The sequence below is a fragment of the Sipha flava genome, unplaced genomic scaffold (genome assembly GCF_003268045.1).
Source record: "Sipha flava isolate LNK unplaced genomic scaffold, YSA_version1 32_pilon_pilon, whole genome shotgun sequence".
NCBI lineage: Eukaryota > Metazoa > Arthropoda > Insecta > Hemiptera > Aphididae > Sipha > Sipha flava.
In genome coordinates, this window is record NW_020273018.1 from 3,007,490 (window position 1) to 3,028,400 (window position 20,911).

General features: G+C 27.4%; 2 protein-coding genes across 4 annotated transcripts in view; one reads left to right on the plus strand and one right to left on the minus strand.

The window, feature by feature from the left end:
* Positions 1-3,581: 3,581 nt before the first annotated feature.
* Positions 3,582-10,734, plus strand: LOC112687071. The gene is made up of 4 exons (XM_025559605.1): positions 3,582-4,063; positions 7,156-7,285; positions 7,366-7,740; positions 9,537-10,734. The coding sequence occupies exons 2-4, from the start codon at positions 7,279-7,281 to the stop codon at positions 9,608-9,610; spliced, it is 456 nt and encodes a 151-aa protein (XP_025415390.1). The 5' UTR covers positions 3,582-4,063; positions 7,156-7,278; the 3' UTR covers positions 9,611-10,734.
* Positions 10,735-14,991: 4,257 nt separating this feature from the next.
* The window catches only part of LOC112687017 (serine/threonine-protein kinase PRP4 homolog), a 40,354-nt gene continuing 34,434 nt past the window's right edge, over positions 14,992-20,911 (minus strand). For all 3 annotated transcript variants that reach the window (XM_025559527.1, XM_025559525.1, XM_025559526.1), the window contains 2 exons: positions 15,472-15,589; positions 14,992-15,068 (listed from right to left, as the gene is read on the minus strand). In XM_025559527.1, the coding sequence (XP_025415312.1) occupies positions 15,561-15,589 (29 nt within the window). In that variant the 3' untranslated portion in view covers positions 14,992-15,068; positions 15,472-15,560. The remainder of the gene's footprint in view (positions 15,069-15,471; positions 15,590-20,911) is intronic.

Here is a 20,911-nt window from a genome sequence, read left to right on the forward strand (position 1 = left end):
TATGTTGTCTTTTGAAACATTTTAACCAAAACAGATATCATAAAAAATTAAAAATTATATATATTAATAATTTTTGTAGATTTACTTTGCTTTATATATATTTTAATATTACTACAACATTAAGTGATTTAAGTATTTTATTGTTATGGACTATATGTAACATTTTAATTCAGTTTTTTACTTTCTCTAAAATAAAAGACAGAAAATCTTATTTAAATTAATTTTTTCAAATTTTAAAGCATACTAAATTAATTTGTGTTACTTAAGTTGATACTTGGATAGGTAAGATAAATAATCATTTTTATATCAATCAAATCTGTTGGTTTCAATAATTTATAATTAGTAAAATTGTTTTGTTTAAAAGTTTAAATCATTATTTAAGAAAATGTCTACTCATTAGTTTTGTCATACACAGCAAATTTATTTATTATCAAATTTAAGATAAACTTATCTGTGTATATAAACAATCATGTATTTTCTCAAAATGTTGAATTATACTATCTGTTTCAATTAAAATAATTTAAGCAGTTCTCAATTTATTTTTATCCTATACCTTGTAAATTCAAAAATAACTTCCTGGTGCCGGAATTGTTGGTTATTTTCGTAGGTATAAGTATCTAATGTCCATTAAAATGAACAAATTTTTCCACCCTATTAACGCCTGACCAGTTTTTAAGATTTGTAATCATATGTGCCGGATGTCCATTCTAATAGATTTTTATTTTTAGTTTTATTTTATTTTTGTTATTTACATTGTAATATTTATTTGTAGTAAACTTATATTAATAATTTTTTTACAACATTTTGTTTATTAATTAAGTAATTTTATTGTCTTGGTTAAAATAATTATATATTTATTTGCTTCATATATATACTAACAATTTTTCCACTTAAACAAACTATAGTATTTATATAAATATTTTAGACAAGAAAGTTTAATTTTTAATTTATATACTCATTAATGTGTATTCTTTTTAAATTTGAAAATAATAAATTATATTTTAATAGTTATATTGTTTCAAACAGTGGTGTAGTTAGAAACTTATTTTTTTTTGGGGGGGGGGGTCACACCTAATAGTGAAATAATTTTATAAATTAGTATAAAATGTTCTTTATAAACTTATTGCTTAAATACTAAATAATAATAATAATAATAATAATAATTAATAACTAAATTAAATGTATGATCATATTAATCATATTTTATATTACTTTATGTTGCGCTTAGATGCATAGTACATACTGACAACTAATAAGACGTGACAGTCACAGACCAAGATATTAATATTCTTTTCGACTTATAATTTCCCTACATCAAATTATTTATATACCATGTGTGTGTGAGTGACATGCGGTCAATTGTTATTATTAATATCCGATTACAATTTAATTATTGGCGATATAAATATTTTTTTTTTTATACCCATTTTTTTTCATTATACTTAAATACTTTGTTGAATAAACAAACTAAAATGTTCAAAATTTGACGTTTTCAATTTTTTTTTTTTTTTTTTAGGGGGGATGGAAACCCCCCAGCCAACCAAATAATACACCACTGGTTTCAAACAATGTCCATTGGAATGGACATTCGGCTTTTATGATTACAATATTTTTTCGGCAATGATAAATTAAAATATATTTACTTCTGGGAATGCCTATTGTGGCTAATTTTAATTTATATTCCATGTCCAATACAAGTTAATTTTGTAGTAAGCATAATATGATATTATTTTAGTTAGTATTTTTCATGTTAGCCACGGTACTGCTCCTTCGTTAGCAAAGTAATCCTTGAAAATGTCTCTTACCACAAGTCCTGAACTCAAAAAACCTTTTTCATGTTGCCTTAAGGATTTGATTGTTGAAAAACTTACGTGTATACTAGATAAAGGTTGCAAGCACTATGATAGAATTTCAGTAAACGCAATTCGATAGAAAAAACGAAAACGACTGGTTTTAGACAAAACGGTGTAATGAGAAGTCGATTTCCGGCTTTACATTATTGTTAAATATATTTATTATAATATATTATTAAATATATATTTCGCTATGATAAAAATGTTTTTATCACAGTTTATGATAAATTTTTACCTTTATAATACTTATTTATAACACGGTTAAAGGGGGGTGTTATTACACCTGTAACACCCCCCTGGCTACGTGCCTAAATAAATCAGGTTTTTTGATACGTGAGCAGGCCACACACAGTTATTCATGTGAGAAGCATGCATTTTCAAAATTTAGTTCACACACTTGTTTTAAGTGTCTTTGTAATTTGTTGAAGATCATTGCAAAAGCGTGTCGCACTGGAAACTGCAAAAGTTTGAATTCCAATGGCTAATCTGTTGGAGTCATTGGGATGCATGATAATAGTACATGATAACTATTGTGACTATTACTATAGTTATTAACAGTAATTTGTTGTTATTAAATTAAACTTTGATTATAATTAAAGAACAGATAAAATAAAAACTTTGGACCCCCCCCCTAAAAAATTACTGGGTACGCCCCTGTATAAAAAACTAATTATCATTTACAACGCACACCAGAAACTAATAAAGTTGCCTATACTAAATCCCTTAAAAATAGTTCGTTTGCAATGCTCCTAACCTAATATTCAAAGTCTGAATTTCAGACACCTATAACACTTTATTATTTTTTAAAAGCTATAGAAATCTAAATTTAAGATTTGTATACTCAACTTTTCAACTTTAGTAAATTAACTGCAAAATACTAAATTCGAAATAAATATAATGTACCTTTGAAATGTTTTTAATTTTTGGTTATTTAAAACATGGGTGTTGTGAAATAATATTATTTAATTCAAATTTCCGTTTCTATTATTTAAACCACCTAATACTACGTAATACTACCTGACGAAAACATGTAAACTCTTCCGGGTATAGTTGGACAGTTTTTAAGAGAAAGGGTTTATGTCAATTTTTACTGTAGCCAATTCATAGTGAAACAATAATATTTAAAACAATTCAGGAGAGTTTTCATAACCATGATGTTGACTCGGGAGAGCTTACACATTTTCTTCAGGTAAACATAATACTGATCAGGGAGAGTATTACACATGTGTATTACCACCGCTCGAAAAGTGATAAGTGACGTATAGTGATGTAAGTCGGTAATATTACTTTGGTAAAATATTATAAAGTAGGTAATTGATAAAGTATAAGTAAAGATATAAGTAGGTAATTATCGATAAAGTAATAAATATAAATTACTTTATCACTTTACGAGTATAACTAGGGGGGCCCTAGGGGCCGTGGCCCCTTTCCAAGCCCGTACTGTATTTTTAAAAAAATGTATATTTTTAACAAAAAATACATGTTACAATATTTACTATCATACGACACGCACAAGTATGTAGATAGAGCAATAGAGGTATGACGGTTGAAAGGAGTTTCTCTACACTTCAAAGACTAAAAACCCGGCTTCGTTCAATGATGACTGAAGATAGACTATCAGCATTATGTCTAATTATTGTGTATCATAAAGAAGATATTCTAGATCAAATACATCATGTCGCCGCCATAATAAAAATAGAATTACAATTATAATATAATATACCTTCGGTCACGAAACCACAGCCTATCGACACACACGCACACATACACAAACACTCGCGTACATTAGCCGCTATTTTTGTATTTATCTTTGTTTTAATTATGTTTTGTGAATTATATAATATGATAATGAGCTAGCGGCGCGTTATCTGCGTCGCCGGTGCGAGTAAATTTTAACACGGCCGCCGCAACTTTTGTCGCTCTCTGTACGTCGTCGTAATAGACTGTAGCGTTTAAAAAAAATAAATTTTATATTTTGTGGACGCAAATCGTCGTCAATTTCATTTTTTAATTTATTTCATACACATTTACGTGTGCGCGAATCGCCACTAAATGTTGTGAAATTTATTATATTATTATACGTGCACTAATCGCTGTAAATTTTATATTAATTATTATTGTGTGTGCGCTAATCGCCACTATTTTTATTATTATTGTATTTTAAAGTATAGTTTTTAGGTAGCGGCTGGCCAGTCTGCTCTCCACAAATTGTGAGTTTTTATTATTATTTATTTATTATACATTTAAATCTTGTGAGCCATAAGGGCCACAGATATTTTCTAATTATTATACGAGTATTACCAGCCAGAAGGGCCATATATCATTTTTATATTATATTATTGTAATTTCATATAAGTTCCTCTGTTGGGCCAGATACTTTTATTTTTTATTTATTATTAACAACTATATGATTCTTATATTAGCTAACAGCTCAAATAGCTGCTACTTGTTTATTATAATTTATTCCGGTTGGCTATAAGTGCCGTACATTAATAATTAATTTAATTAATATCATTTATACATCTGTTTTCTGTGTAATTATTACTTTAGGCTATAAGGGCCACACATTATTTTTATATTATACCTTCCTTCTGTTTGGCCATATAGGCCGAGCACTTATATAATTATTTTTACCTGTTGGGCCAAAAGGGCCGTGATATTATTATACTATATTTTTTGTACCTTGATGTTGCTGTAATTTATTGTTTATTTATTATTTTATTATTTTACAATACAGCAATATAGTTACCATATTATACCAGTTTTATTTATCATTGAGTTACCTATTGTTATCAATTTTAAGCATACACACACATTACAATATACACACTCTTACACACACCACCTCACCACGTAACTCGTCAGATTTGTGCGGTGAACCCAACCATTCTGACGAGGCTACATTACAAATATACACACATACACATTATAGTCCGTCGGTGGTGTGCGACACGCATAAGTCGGTGTCCGGGAGCGCGGTATACTATTTGTAGCACTCGGCCCAAACACATCATATTATTGATATTTTTGCCAATTTTAAAAATAGACGATTTGAATTTATGTTGTAAAAATTGTTTTCTTTTTGTTATAAGATTTTGTAAAATTTTTACTTGCCCCCCCCCTAATCAAGGCTCTGGAGCCGCCCCTGAGTACAACATATATAATACGAGTATTTAATTTTTTTTAAATTTTATTAATCATATTATTCATATTTCATATATTATGAATTCTGAATTCTGGTATTCATATTTTGATCGTACTGATTAGTAATTACTGATTACTATGGCCTGGATTTATATGCTTAATTGCATTAATTGAGTTCATGTTCAATCAAATTAAAAAATATCGTTAACATTATTTACCTTTAATTAATAAGTTTTATAATTTTATTTTTTGTAATTAACTTAACTTATTAATTGAAGTTAAGTTAACGGTATTTTTTAACTTAATTGTTATCTTAATTTATGTAATCCTCATGTGCATTAACTTAATTGAACATGAACTCAACTAACTTAAACGAGTTAAAAAATATCATTAACTCGCCCCAGCCTTGTTAAAATGTATATATATATATTTATATCATCCGGTATTATAATATACTTATACTTATATGTATATATAAGGGTATTTTTCGTTTTCAGATTATGTAATACCAATGACCTTTTTCAACTATATTATTAATTTTTTGTTTTAAATTTTCTTTTCTTTTATTCTTTCAGTTGAGTTATTTAAATAATTTACTTATTCTTATAAACGGTGTATACTAGTTACGATCAAAATCAAAATTCATATCTAGTATATATACTATTTTATTTACAAAAATGTTTCAAAATTTTCCTTCTCATTTATAACAGACTTAGCACTATCTACACTATTTTTATTGTGTAGGTATGGTTAAAAATATTGGTACATGGTTTTATGTTTAAATCAAGAGGTTAAACTTTGACAAAACAGTTTTTAAAATTTTGTGAGTACAAATTTGAAAGAAATCGACTTCACATATTCAATACGATTGATTTCACTCTCTTCATAGTAACGTATTTGTTGCGCTAGAAAATGCTCTTTTTCGGTCTTATTCGCACCGGTGATACCCGATTGAGTACGGTCTCGTTATCGGTCGATCTTTTTGACGACTCGATTGAGCACGGTAAAAAAAAAAAATTATTGTGTACAACGTTGTCAGATTGAAAACTATTAGGCAACACACTAGCGTTATTTTTTCCGTGCCGTAATTTTACTGTGCGTTTTGTTAAAGTACATTAAAATGAATAGAGCACAACATACGAGTATTGCGCAGTAAAATTATGGCGCGATATTTCGAAAACTGTCACGTGCACCTTGACTTTACCGTACATTAAAAATACCGCTACAAAGGCTTATTGTGAGTACTTTGAATTTAAAAATGCTGACAATCTACTGAAATATTTATTTGAAAGTTGAAAATAAGTAATTAGAGAAAAAAAAATTAAATGTTTACCTTTTTCATGACAATTGTATGAGTGCTATTTTTTAGCAAAAAAATATATGTAATTATAACATGTGATTAAAATCCAATAAAAGATTTTTAATTATAAATAATTATATTCAAATGTATTTTATTTTGTAATAATATGGACGCACCGAGCACTATACACCAACAATATAAAAAATGCAAAAAAAAAGGTGTCTTGTGGTTTTTCTATTGGAGAGTTATTTCTTTTAAGAAACTTGAGCCGTAAAAATTTTAAATTATGAAATAATCATTAAAAATCTAAAATTGAATTACATTATAATTATAAAAAAATCTTGCATGCACAGTAATGCGGTGCACCGAATAATATTCTATGGTACAAAGCGTCAACGCCGCATCCATTTTCGTACTCAATCATGTGGTTTTTGGTTTCTTTTTTGGTTCCTATTCAGTGGCGCACGCAGGGGGGGTTATGGGGGTGTAACCGCCAAAAATTTTCTCCGATATCTGAGTTAAAATTTACAAATTTTACAAGTTTGAAATATGAAGAGCTTATATTGAATACCTAGTATCATTGATTAGAGAATAGTCTATTCTATTACCAATGCTATTATTTAAGTCAAAATATATTAAAGATTTGCATAATTTTGTTAATTATAAAATGTGTTATATTTTTACCTTGAGCCCCCCCCCCCCCCGAAAAAAAATCCTGTGTGCGCCAATGTTCCTTTGTTTAATTGCAACCGTGCTCAATCGGGTTACAAAAAAGATCAATCGTGCTCAATCAGATTCCAAACATTCGCAATTCATTTTAAAATAACTATTCGTTTGAATTTCGTTTATGGCCTCAAGAAATATATAAATATTTGGGTGAGAGTGGTCAAATATAATATTGAACTTCGAATGAAAATTTTCGCATGCATTGGTTGTTCGTGTAATGGAAGAAGATCATTCAGCCCATAATGATGGCTCGCCATGGCGGGTAAATAAAATCTTTCCTTATACACTTTCCTTACACTTCTAAAATATAGTCAGTAAATTTAGTAAATTTTGCATTATTAGGTGGAAGAAGAGCCATTATATCTGTGACAAAACAATCGTCAACTTCGTTTAATCGTAGAAAAGAAAGCCCGAAATTTTTTTTTAAATATTCGGAACTTCGTATGGACATTGAACGTCTTAGGGCTGACGAAGTTATATGGGCCATGTACAAGCAAGGGTGGAGGGACACGTATGCCACCGTGATTGCTGCGCTGGCCACAGTGCCCCCTTCGCCGCCTGTCAATCTGCGTCCCGTGACCGACGGATCCGACCGTGGACAGGTGAGCACTGATTCTGCGGCCACCGGACCCGTCCGTAGCCAGGCACGTGCGGCGCAGGAACGTTTCCGCTTGTCCGCCGAAGTCGCAAGAACAATCGATTGCCTCTACTACTCGAGTACGTTTGTATTAGAATATTATTATTTTATTTTTTTTGTGTGTGTGTGTGTGTGTGTGCGCCCACTGTGATCTACATACCTGATACATATATATGTATATGGTTCGGAAGAATATTTTTCGGTATTATTTCTCATACAATTTTTTTTTTTTTTTTTTTATAATGCTATATATTCATTTGAAACATTATCAAAAGTATTAAAACCATGCGACTTCTATTTTCATAATGAAATGTTTACTCGGATGTATTAAGTAACGCGAACGCGTATAATCATGTAGTTTTCTATTCAACAATCGTATTAATGTGCATGCAAGATTTTTTTATAATTATAATGTAATTAAATTTTAGATTTTTAACGATTATTTCATAATTTAGAATTTTTACGGCTCAGGTTTCTTAAAAGAAATAACTCTCCAATAGAAAAACCACAAGACACCTTTTTTTTTGCATTTTTTATATTGTTAGTGTATAGAGCTCGGTGCGTAACATTTGGTTATTTTGATTTCATTGTATGGCTGATATTTTTAAAAAATTAAATGCAGATTATTTTTTAATACAAGGTAAAATGGTTACAGATTACGAAGCAAAAAACAAAATCTATTCTAAGAAAAAAAAGAATTAAGTGTTAGGCTGTGTTTTTCTCAACAAAAAATTGATATTTATTGTTGTTTCAAATAGACATTCCTGATTTTCAGGAATCTGAACATTTTTTTCAGGAACATAGAGGCTCTGCGAACGAAATATTTTGAAAATTAACTAATAATTACAGAAAACAATTCTGCATTGCTCTATAACAATGATTCTTAATGTGGGTGATACCACCCCCTTGGGGGCATTTCGGTCTCTCCGGGGGGAATAATTTTCAAGGGGGCAGTGAGCTTTTTCAAACTCGGACATAAAAAATAAAAATAATAAATCATCGAGGAAATAATGTTTGATACAAGTTTAAACGCGTACCACGCAATCACGGATGGGTGGTTGTAGGAAACGACGGCTTAATCACTGATACCAAAGAGTCAACGATTTTTCAAACGGTGGAGGAATATTTTACAAAAAAAATGTCCCCTCGACTAATACTATTTTATGCGCAATGGATGGCGCTCCTTCGACTACCGGTCATGTTGAGTTCATAGCCCACCTAAAAAAAGTCTTCCCAGGTATTATTTGTGTACATTGTGTTATACATCGCCTACATTTAGCTGCAAAAAACTTAAGCAGTGACTTGCACGAAACCCTTTAGTTAGTCATAAAAGCTGTAAACAAAATTAAAACAAATTCACTCATTATTAACTGCATATTTCGAGAACTTTTTCATGATAATGATGAAAATTTTGAAAGATTACTTTTGCATACGGCAATAAGGTGGTTTTCCAGAGGAAAGTTTTTGTGTTATTTTACTTTATCATTGAATTTCTCGATAAAATTGATCCTGTCTTAGAGTACAATTAGAAATAACGAAAAATTGAAATTGAGTAGGTACCTCATAGATATTTTTGAAAAAAATGAATAAAATCAATTTGAAGCTTCAAGGGAATAAGATGAACTTTATCAAAGCCAAAGGAATAATTTCCTTATTCATTTTTAAGTTCGATATTTTCAAAACAAACATAAATCGTCAAGAACTGAGTTACTCCCAAGGTCGAAGAAACAAATTTATTAAAATTGAAAATGTAAATTTCATACACATACATTATCATACTATGTTAATGTTTTGTCAATCGTATCACTGTAGCCGCTAAAGTTTAGCGCGGATCAATGACCCTGCATATAAGTGTTTACGCGTTTCTTTCTTTCAGATCACACACGAAACAGCGGCCTTTGTGATAGCAGAACACCAGGAACTCGGCCAGTGAGAAGTGAATGTCGATAAGGCGCTAACGTGACTGTGAACCTTAGACCGTACCCAGAGGAATCCTTACTAGGGACTTTACTATCACCAATAACCACGTAGATTACCCACCCCAATCGGACAATCGAACACGTACATCGACAAAAATCGAAGATGAATCCGAAAAATTCGACGACTCCCATACAATGGAGGAGGGACATACAATCGACATACAATTAGTATCCCATGTATACTAATGCAAAACCTAAGGAATACTCGTCCACCGACACTAATCGATAACAATGATCTAATGGCGGAAAACATTTGAAACATTATCACCGCCACCTTGTCCACTACATACAATTGAAATACCGCCATCTCAATCGACAAAATTCTGCAACAGCCTCCGCTATAAAAATAATTTAATTTTCCACTAATAATTTTAAAAAAAATATTGAACCGATAAAAAATAAGAATACAGAACACATAGGAGGCCAATTAATTGAATAACTAGCCAAATCATTCTGTATAATAGTTTAGTAATTAATTTTGATTTATATCCTAATTACATCTGATTACATTAGCTCGAACTATAAAGGTACATATGTAATGCATGCGTAAAAAAAAAAAACAATACGAAGGATCTAATAACCAGAGCGCTGAGTATGGGGTTAATAATCAATGAAGAGAAAACTAAATATATGGTTGTTACGAAAGGTGATCAATTATACTAAAACAGAAGTTTGGAGATTTTTGTTTTGAAAAAGTAGAAAGCTTTAAATACCTGGGAGTTGATATAAATAACTGCAATAATTACTATGAAGAAATAAAAATGAGAATAAAAGCTGAAAACTGGCGTTATTTACGCTACAGAAAACCGTTAGGTCCAAGATATTATCAAAAAAATCAAAAATGCAATTGTACAAGATTTTAGTGAGATCAGTAACTCTATACACATGAGAAACAAGGTACCTAAATGTCAATAAAGGACGAAAGAAAACTGACAGTTCTAGAAAGGAAATTCATATGACATATTTTTGGTCCTAAAAATAACTATCAAACAGGTAAATCAGTGCCGGATTACCTATTAGGCAGAGTAGGCGCTCGCCTTAGGGCCTCACTCATCTAAAGGGCTCTGTGAAAACGGAAAACTAAATTTTTTTTTATTCAACAATACCTGTATTTTATTTACGAATTTACAGGGCAAAAGTCATTATGAAATATAATATACATTAAGTTGTAGGTGTTATATGCAGTAATAATAATAAAAATATTTTGAAAAAAATAGAAATAATATAATAATTCATTCATTTTTCTTGCAAATAAAAAAATTTAATAAACATAATTTTATTTATTAATAATAGTTGGTAATTACTAAAGCTAATTATTTTAAATATTGGATAGTAATGTTAAAGATGCATGTAAAAAATAATTTTGTAGGGCCCAAAATTTTAATTGCTTAGGGGCCCACAAATGTTTAATCCGGCACTTAGGTGATTATAAAATAAAATCCAATAAGAAAATTGAAGACCTATGGGGAGAAAAGACATTATACAAACACTTACATTAGATACAATCACATTAGAAATTTAGCATGTATATTTTCTACTACGATAAAATTTTAACGGCTATGTCATCGCTATCGGAAATATGTGATAAGATAAATTAAATTACCTACCTAAATATAAATGTAGGCTGTTGTCTGTTAGTTCGTAATTGATTATGGAACAAGCATTATACTCGTTTATGTTTAAAAGTTTCAATTTCATACATTTTCTTCGTAATATTTTTATTATTCATCGCTTCAGTTCAAGACTGCAATAATTCAAAAAAACTATTATTGAGATATCGACGTATCAGTTCAAGATAGCAATAACTCAAAAATATTCAAATTGAGTTATCTACGTGATATTATTTTCAAAATTACGGCGATTTCGATTCTATAACGCAATAACTTTTAGTTGCATTATTCACCTCTAGAGGTCGTTTATTTCATTCTAGAACCAGTAGTTTCATAATTTGAGTTATTGCAGTCTTGAATTGAAGCGTCGATATGTCAGTAAATAAAAAACGTAAAATCTCGGGTGAAAGTCGCAATTTTTAAGAAAAATGGTCCAATAAATTTTTTTTTATTCAAGTTAAAGAAAAGACAATATGTTTTTTTTGTCAAGAATCTTTTGCAGTGATGAAAGAGTATAATAATTGATTATAAATACTAGTATTTATAATCAATGGTATAATTTAAAACGACATTAGGTTCGACAACTTCTAATTGACAAATTTGCATTGTTAATGAAAAATATACAAGGTCAGTCTTCAAGTATAAAAAAATATCATAAAGACTCAGAAGCCAGTGTCAAAACTAGTTATATCATAGCACGAAAAATTGCAGCTAAATCGAAGCCATTTACTGATGGTGAATTTATAAAAGAGTGCATGGAGACGGCCTCTAAAATTTTATGAACGACACAAAAAAAATTTTTTTTCCAAATTGAGTTTATCAGGAGTAATTGTAGCAAGGCGTATGAAAAAACTAGCAACTGATATTGAGAGTACCCTAAAAGAACAAAATTTCTAAGTATATTTTTTATTCGCTGGCACTTGACAAAGGTACAGATTAATCACAAATCAAAAAATCAGACTTATCACATTAAAAATAAAATAAAAAATTTTTACTTAAAAAAAAATGTTTATCTATATCATTGGTAACCAAACTAGGAGGAAGCGCACCCCTCTTGGGGAGCGTGTACACATTACATGAGAGGCGCAATCAGTTACTACAAAGTACAATTTTTATTGATTAATTCCGAATATTTTAGTTTATTTGTAAAATACACAAAAAAAGGTGATCGATTTTTTCAATTTATAGGAGAGGGGGGCACGAGATTTTTGAAAGTCTACAAAGGGGGCGTAGAACAGAAAAGGTTAGGAACCATTCATCTATATGTTAATAATAATAATTTTTAATTTAAAATGTAATCATAAGAATTGTAATAATAAAAATTCATTTTTGTATAAATACATGTTTTTACTACGAATGCGGCTCGCAAGATTTTTAAAAAATAATACGTGGCCTACTTACTGCACAAAAAGGTTGTAGACCGAAAAAAAAAGGTCGATAGACAAGCCCAATCGGATTTTTTGGATACTAGGAATCGATGACCCGGATGAATCGGTAAATGATAAAGAAGAATGTAGGTGGCTGGACTGTGTAGAGCACTAATGGACTTTAATAGCCTATAAAAGCTAATAAAAAAACACCAAAAATATACGATGTAGTAAAAAAATAATAAACACACTCGATGATCATTTATTTTAATTGTATAAACGAGCTAAACAACAGGCTACAGCTTATTTTAGAAAAAAACGTATATTATATGCGTAGAACAATAAATTGTATGAAATAAAAATAAAAGAATTATTATAATATCTTTTTTCTTATTATAAGAATTCTATATTTATAACATTATAACAGAAACAAAATGATTACTTACCCACAAAGTTAGTCAGTCGCTGGACGATGAAGAATAATTGTAGTTTAAATACATAAAATATAAATTTAATAAAAAAAATAAATAAATGTATAGAAAATAGTTAAAGAAAACAAAAATTAAGTGTTTTTTTTTTTTACAAGAAAATTGCATAAAATGTTGTGTTCAAACGTTCCATGAGATGAAATTGAAATAAACATACATCATATTTTAATATTTAAAATTTTAATTTATTTTAATTTATAGTTGTTTTTGATTAGAAGTACGATAATAATAATAAGCCACAAGAGTTCACACGCGCTGACTGTTTGAAACAACGGCGAAAAAAAGACTGGCTCTGTTTGACTTAAGGGTCGTCAGACTATTTATGTATGACGAAATCTCACGTACACACCCCGTGAAATACATACGTCTCACAATCCATAGGCACATTTCGTGGTCATCTTTTCTCAAAGATCCGTTCTTGATTTCATATCTTCTGCACAAACCACGGTGCGGTTGATTTAGAAAAATATATTGCAACGAATAGCTATGCACCTCTAATGTGATTCTTTACTCGATTATAAAATATTTTTAAATTCTTGTACTATTGTTCATTTTAAATGTAATTAGATTTTGTTTAATACTAAAAAATACCATAAAACGCTATAATAGGTACTAATTTTATTACAATATACATAATACTGCTGTCGATGCAGAAAATAGACTCAATACAACTGTGAAAAAAAATCACAGCCAAGTTAGCGATCAATGAGTTTACAAAGAAGTAGGATATTGTTATTTTTATGCATACTCGATTCTTATCGTTCGCTTATAGCCACAAACTATAATGATTAACAATTGATATTCAATACAATGAAGAATCATGTTACAAAAAATTTTAAGGAAATATATTTATAATTACAATAATTTCACTAAGTGAAGTTGCATTATATTCAATGCATCAATTTTGTAAAAAAAAAAAAAAAAAATTACAAACAAATAATGTATAAGTTAAAAATGGTTAGCTAAGAGACCAATAATTATTGTTGTTTAATGACTACGTTCCAAACACATTATTATTTTAAAGTATTTTACTACACTCAGACTAAGTTGTTAAGTAATTATTCTGATGATTACGTTAGTCATACAATATACTATAAATATATTTTAATTGTTCCATAATTATAATAATTTTACCATTTTAAATTATGAGAACACAAGGTTAAATTAAGATACTTTTAGATTTATTTGTTAAGTTCTTAACACATTTTGATTCATTGTTAAAATTTATATAACTGTAAATGTTAAACAATAAATCTAATTCATGCAAGTTAACATTTTTAACAAATTTTTAAATCTAACTTACAAATATCATGATTTCGAGTTATTCTTAAAAAGTATAAATATAAATAACAAAAACATATACATTATATTCATTAGATTACAAACAAGATCATAACCATTTGAAAAAACAGTAGGAATAATATTTGGTCTTCTTTTCTTAAATTTTAATTTTTTCAACACACTTATTTGATCCAATTTATATAAAAATGAATAGCAAACATAATTACAATTTACGAATAAATTTAAAACCAAAAAATCAGTAAATAATTTTAATATAAAATCATTTGTGCCATTTATTTAATTATTTCAGATTAATAATTATTTATTTTTCTAATAATTACATAAAAATGGTTAAAAAAAAGTTATTATTAATTTGTTTTTGGGATAATTTGATAATTTATACTTATTATATATTTGGATATTAGTAATAAAATAATAAACTTATTTTCTAACTTATAAACATAATTTTGCCATAAGAAAATTTCCCAAAAACATGTAAACAAAAGAAATATATTTTTTCATTATTTATTTTAGTCTTAAAAAGAAAATTCATATTTGATTTATAGTAAATATAAAATTATATGTCCAAAATTAAACATTTTTTTCCTTCCAAAAATTAAAGTGTGCGAAATTGGATGTAAGTCATCGTAGTCTTTATTTTCTACTTCTTAAAACAAGTTCACCTTTAAAAAAAAAAAATAATTCCACACAAACAAAAAACATGCCCGAGTACAAACATTTAAATTTTAAAACACAAAGAATGACAAATATTTAAAATACGTTGTTAAATTACTTCATTTCCAAACAATATTGAAATATATTTTTAAATAAGCATGTACATGTCACAAGAAAATTAAGTTATATCAATGAAAGTACATTATTGAAAAAAGAAAATTTATTTTCATATTTAATAAAAGTATTTAATTTGATTTAATTAATTGTTTAAAGTAACAATAATTCAAATTGAATTAAATAATGAATAAAATAAAACATGAATGTTTGGATAAAAATAATTATCAATAAAACTATTATATGATAATATTTAGATGACAATCATAATTATTTAATATTTAAAATGTTGAATACCTGGGAGAGGTTTAAATAATTGAACTCTTAACTGTTTAACATACACACACTTAAATATATTTAAATCTAAATATTCGTAGACACTTCTTTTAGTAGGGAAAGTAGAATGGCCTTGGGCCTGCAAAACATTCAAAATATTAAAATAACAATAAAAATTAAATTAATAATATAGCCAAAATACATGTTAGAAGCATACTGGTTTTTAAATTATAATTAATAATTAAGCTATATGGATTAGTCGATATCTTTTATGGACATTCATAAATGTTTACAATTTAAACTAATGTTTAAAAAGAAAAATGAACAAACCAAAAATATTAAAAAGAAAAATTAACATAATATTAAATAACAAAATAACTTATTTTATAAGAAATAATAAGGTTAACATTTTTTAAATAAAATGAGAGTATAAACCTAAAAATAAATGTATGGAACCATAAAATTCAACAAAAAACTACATGAATAATAAGTATAAAATTGTGTTAATTTTATTTATATATAATATAGTTCTATTATTAGTATATAGCAGGGGTGGCGTATCTATGGCACGCGTTGACCGAATTTTAACGGCACGCCCAAAAAATTTAAATATTTAAAAATTGTACACAAAAAATAAAAGTATAATGTTTATAAAATATTGGTTATAAGAAATTCAAAGAAAAAAATTCAAAATATTTTAAAAATGGCAATCCCTTACGTTTTCACATTTTTTGTCAACTTATGTATGTTTGTGAAAGCCATAACAAATTTAATTAAATCGAAGGAATGAAATGTTTTGAGCAATAAAACAATTACTGCTTGTGTTTCACTAAGAATGACTAAAATTTAAAAAAAATAATGTAATAAATCTATAATTTTATTTTATTCTTAGAAAATATAATTTTCTTTAGGCACATGAATAATTTTCAAATCCTTATCTGGAAAAATTTGGCACTTGAACCAAAAAAGGTTCACCACCCCTGGTTTATAATATAATAGTTTAATTTAATGAAAAATACAATTGTTCACTCTTATGCAAAATGAAACATTTTTATTAATTCAATTAAAACACTAAAGCTGAAAAATAGAAAAAAATCTAAATAAAAAAATAGTATAAACATTTTTATAACATAACTAAGACCATGATGTTGATGAAATCTGTATTTTAATTTTTAATTACTATACAATTACTTCCAGAAACAATTATAACTTGTTTGGGAACATGGATTTCAGTAGCTATATATTATTGTGTACATTTTGAGTCAATTAAATATGTTGTCAAATCATTTGATTCAAATGATAGCGTAGGAATCAAAAGAGATCAAGGCATATTGAAATCTCAAACGCTGCAAGCAAATTTTATTTATATCAAATCGAACTTTGAATGTTTGTCAACGACCATAAAACAACTTCAAGAGCAAAAATTATCATTAATTGATTCCATTCAAATAACCAAAACAATCAGAGACATAATTAAGAAACTTTAAGGGCAACATGTAGTGACAATATTAAAAATAAATTATATTTAGTTCTAAATAATAATGCAGGCTACAAAATGATTTGCAATTTTTCCAAAATATCATCTGGTGAAGAGGAAAGTATTACAAATCTAGAATTACTCGAAGACATGATTCTTGATGATTTTTCGTATTTTAAATATGCACATCTACTGACGTTGAAAGGTAATTTTCAAAGTACAAACATTTGATCACAGATAACCATCGTTCATTCAAACTTGACAACATTAAAAAATCTCTGATAGTACAATGTAATTCTTTAAGTAAATATACAATATGTAATTAAGTATTCAGTGTTAATGAATAAATTTGTTTCAAAAGTTTCAGATTTAAAATGAACAATTGATAAAGACATACATTAAATGCAGTTCATGAAAGTTCAAAGATAGTATTTAAAATCAATTTTTTTGAATTGTGACATTAAAAAATAAAATATAACTATAAAAAAATGAATGGATAATTCATGTCATTTCAAAAACTATTTATGATTTTTTTTTAATTAGTATATTTTAAGTGCATAATTTTAGATATTTAGAGCACATAAATGCATGTTTTTACATTTTTTAAATGCATATTTCAGTACATATTTTGCCAATTTTGAGTACATATATGCATTTTTATTTAGACATTTTTTAAGCCATGAACTTACGATCCCTGGTTATATTTTATCATCATGATAACGACATTTTATATAAAATGACAAACATGAATTTTTTCTCGAGAACTCAACATTTTTCAATTACATAATTTTATTTTTTATTCTTCGAGTACTCGGTTAAATTAGGTTATTAAGTAATATAATAGAATATTGAAATAATTATTATTAGAAATAGTATAGATAATAATTTAAGTATTATTATAATATAATAATCAATAAGTAAGTAATTAAAATTTTAAATTTTGAGCTATTCCTCTTAAGTACCCACTCTAATAAATCATAACCTGAATCAGCTAAGAGTCTTTGCTGCACTATTTTTAAGCGTATATTATTGGATTGAACTTGAGTTTTAATTTTTTTATTACCATGTTCATAAAGTAATATTTTAATATCTGTTTCAGTTTCGTTTTAAGTAGATTGTAATGTTTTGATTAATTTAAGGAGTCTTACAATAGTAGGTGGGCCTACATCTTTTTTTTTTGTTTCGAAACGACCATCTGGGCATTCATTGATGTCTTTAACGCTTGGGAAGGGTAGAGTAAGTGGTACTTGTACCGCCTACTCTAAGAAGAGAATTTTCATATGTGTGGACTTCACTCCCAGTGGAGTGGGTCCGGTGGGAGGCAGTATAGACCTAAATTTATGAAAATATTAGATACAGTAATCGAAAATATAGTGATTATTTTTACTTTGACCAAAATATCCATTCGACCACAAAACTTTTCGACTGCATTAATAAAATATTAACCACTTTTTTTTTTACTATAAAACGATCGATCATATTCTATCAATCGATCAAATGACTCGCATCGATTTGAACACTAGTAAGACTTATTATTAAAAAAAAAAAAATTTCAAAGACAATCATTTACTAAATAAACCCAATAAACAAATATTTTTTAAATTATATTATTCTGTTTTTCAAAAGAATATGAAGATATAGAACTTATAAATGTTTTAATTCCACTTCACTCACATCAAAAGTTTGAAAACTGATTTTTCACTAATACAGTCTATGTACAAAATATAAGAATAGAAATTTTATTTTGATAAACAGAGAACTAAAAAATTAACAAAAGTAACTTTGTGATTTATAATTTTAAGAATGCTGATTATATGTTTTTAATTTTATTTATGTTAAACTATGAATAAAATGTAACGAAAATAATCTAATAGTTCTATAATTCTAAGTTATTTTTAAAAAGGAAAATTATAATACATGTATTGAAATTATAATTATTTAATATGATTAACACTATATATTATAAATATAAACATATAATGTACTACAAATATATTTTACACATAAATGTAAATATAAAATTATATTTTTAAGGTACGCCTACTAAACAATCTAATTTTTATTATAATATGAATAATGTATTACACGAAATTAAATTATAATAAGGGTAGGTAACATGCATAAATAAAAAGTATTAAAGTAAACCTATTACTTTTATAAAGTCAATAAAAATTTAAAAAAAAAAATAAAAAACCTTGGATTCAAGGTATTAATTACAACTCACTAAAACCATTATATGTTCAAACAATTTTAGTAAAATATGGAATTTATTTTTTAACCAACCAAAAAAGTCTTTATTTAATATACATTTTTATAAAAGTTTTCTTCTTTTTATCGTGTCGAGGATATAGTAAGAGTCTGCATATGACGTTCCCTGCATCGCAATGTATGACCATGATAAATAACGTGAACTAATCTTACCAATACAGGTGTTAGAATGTCTAGGCGCTCAAACTCAAAAAGGCCCTATTCAGGCCCATCCTCATCAGCAAAGAAATAATTTTTTATGAATGATTTTTATATTATGATAATGAATTAAAAACATTAAAATATATTAAAATAAAACATTACCGTAACTAAAATAATTTTTGCTTATACATGGTTAAAAAAAATTTAAATTCTTCATAATTATAAACTTAATAAATGTATAGAAAAATAAATAAACACATTGAAAGCAAAAACGCAAAGTAATAAATGCAACAAAAATAAATCAATGACTAAATATTTAGAAATTAATGTTGATTTTTATCCAACTACTGGTATATCATCGAAATGCTATAGATAAAATGTAAATAATTAAACCCTATAAAGAAAAACACCATTACCCTACGAAAAAAATTAATTAATTTTAAATCGAAGATATTATTATATAATTTTAGAATTGCTAAAATAAAAAATTTTATCATTCAAAAATAAAAATAAATTATCAATCTAGCATCTAGTAACTAGGCATGTCATAGATTGAGGCTAAATTTAACATTGGTATCAATTTTAATTTTAAATTTACTAACATTATAACAATTTTTTAATCCATCATATGATATTTTAATATTGATACCAACAATTACAATATGTATTAATAAAATGTATACAAATAAAATTAAATTAAAATGCTTGTACACCATTTCGCAATTATTGAAAATCATTTAACATTAGCAAATTGAATCTTAAACATCAAATAATCTTTTTCTTCTCCCAACTACTCGTATTTAAAGTTGGTCACCTTTGTCTTAAGCATCCACTCATCTTGATTTTCTACATTCCCTACACATACACCAACAGCCCTTATATCATTCTCAATCGTATCTAACCATTTTTTTATTGGGCTTCCTCTTTTACCTTCAACGTTCATTTTCATAAACACTCTTACTGTTTTTGTTTTTTATTACCACATCACATGCCTGAACCACCTCAGTCTATTTTTTCTCATCTTGTCCACTATCGACGCTACACCAATACTACCTATCGCATATTAATTCCTTATTCTATCTTTTATTGTCACTTTACTCATCCATCAAAGCATTCTCATTTCCATAACACTAATACTCTGTTTTATTCTCCTATCAACCAAAAAACACTCCGAACCATATAACATGGTTGATTTGGGCGCATGTAAATTCCACCGATTGCTACTTTTTAAGACCTTTTTTCATGTAAATAATGATTTTTTTTGGTTCAAAAACAAAACCATATAATGAACATATTTCGTTAATGCTTTTAAAGCATTCAAAATAAGTGGACACGTGTTTATCTTTTATTTTTATTTTTTCCAGAATTAATTGTTTTTAAAACTGCGGAACACTTTTTATTTTCACACCGCCACTTTTCTTTACTGGACTTTAAGATTGTTTGTTTGTATTACTTAAAGTTATTCATACAAAGCAACATATTTCCATATTCGCTAATTATTTCGTGCAATATGTTCATTTTTTAGTCAACAGACGAACTCACTAACTAAAATGTGTCTTCGAAAATATTTTATCG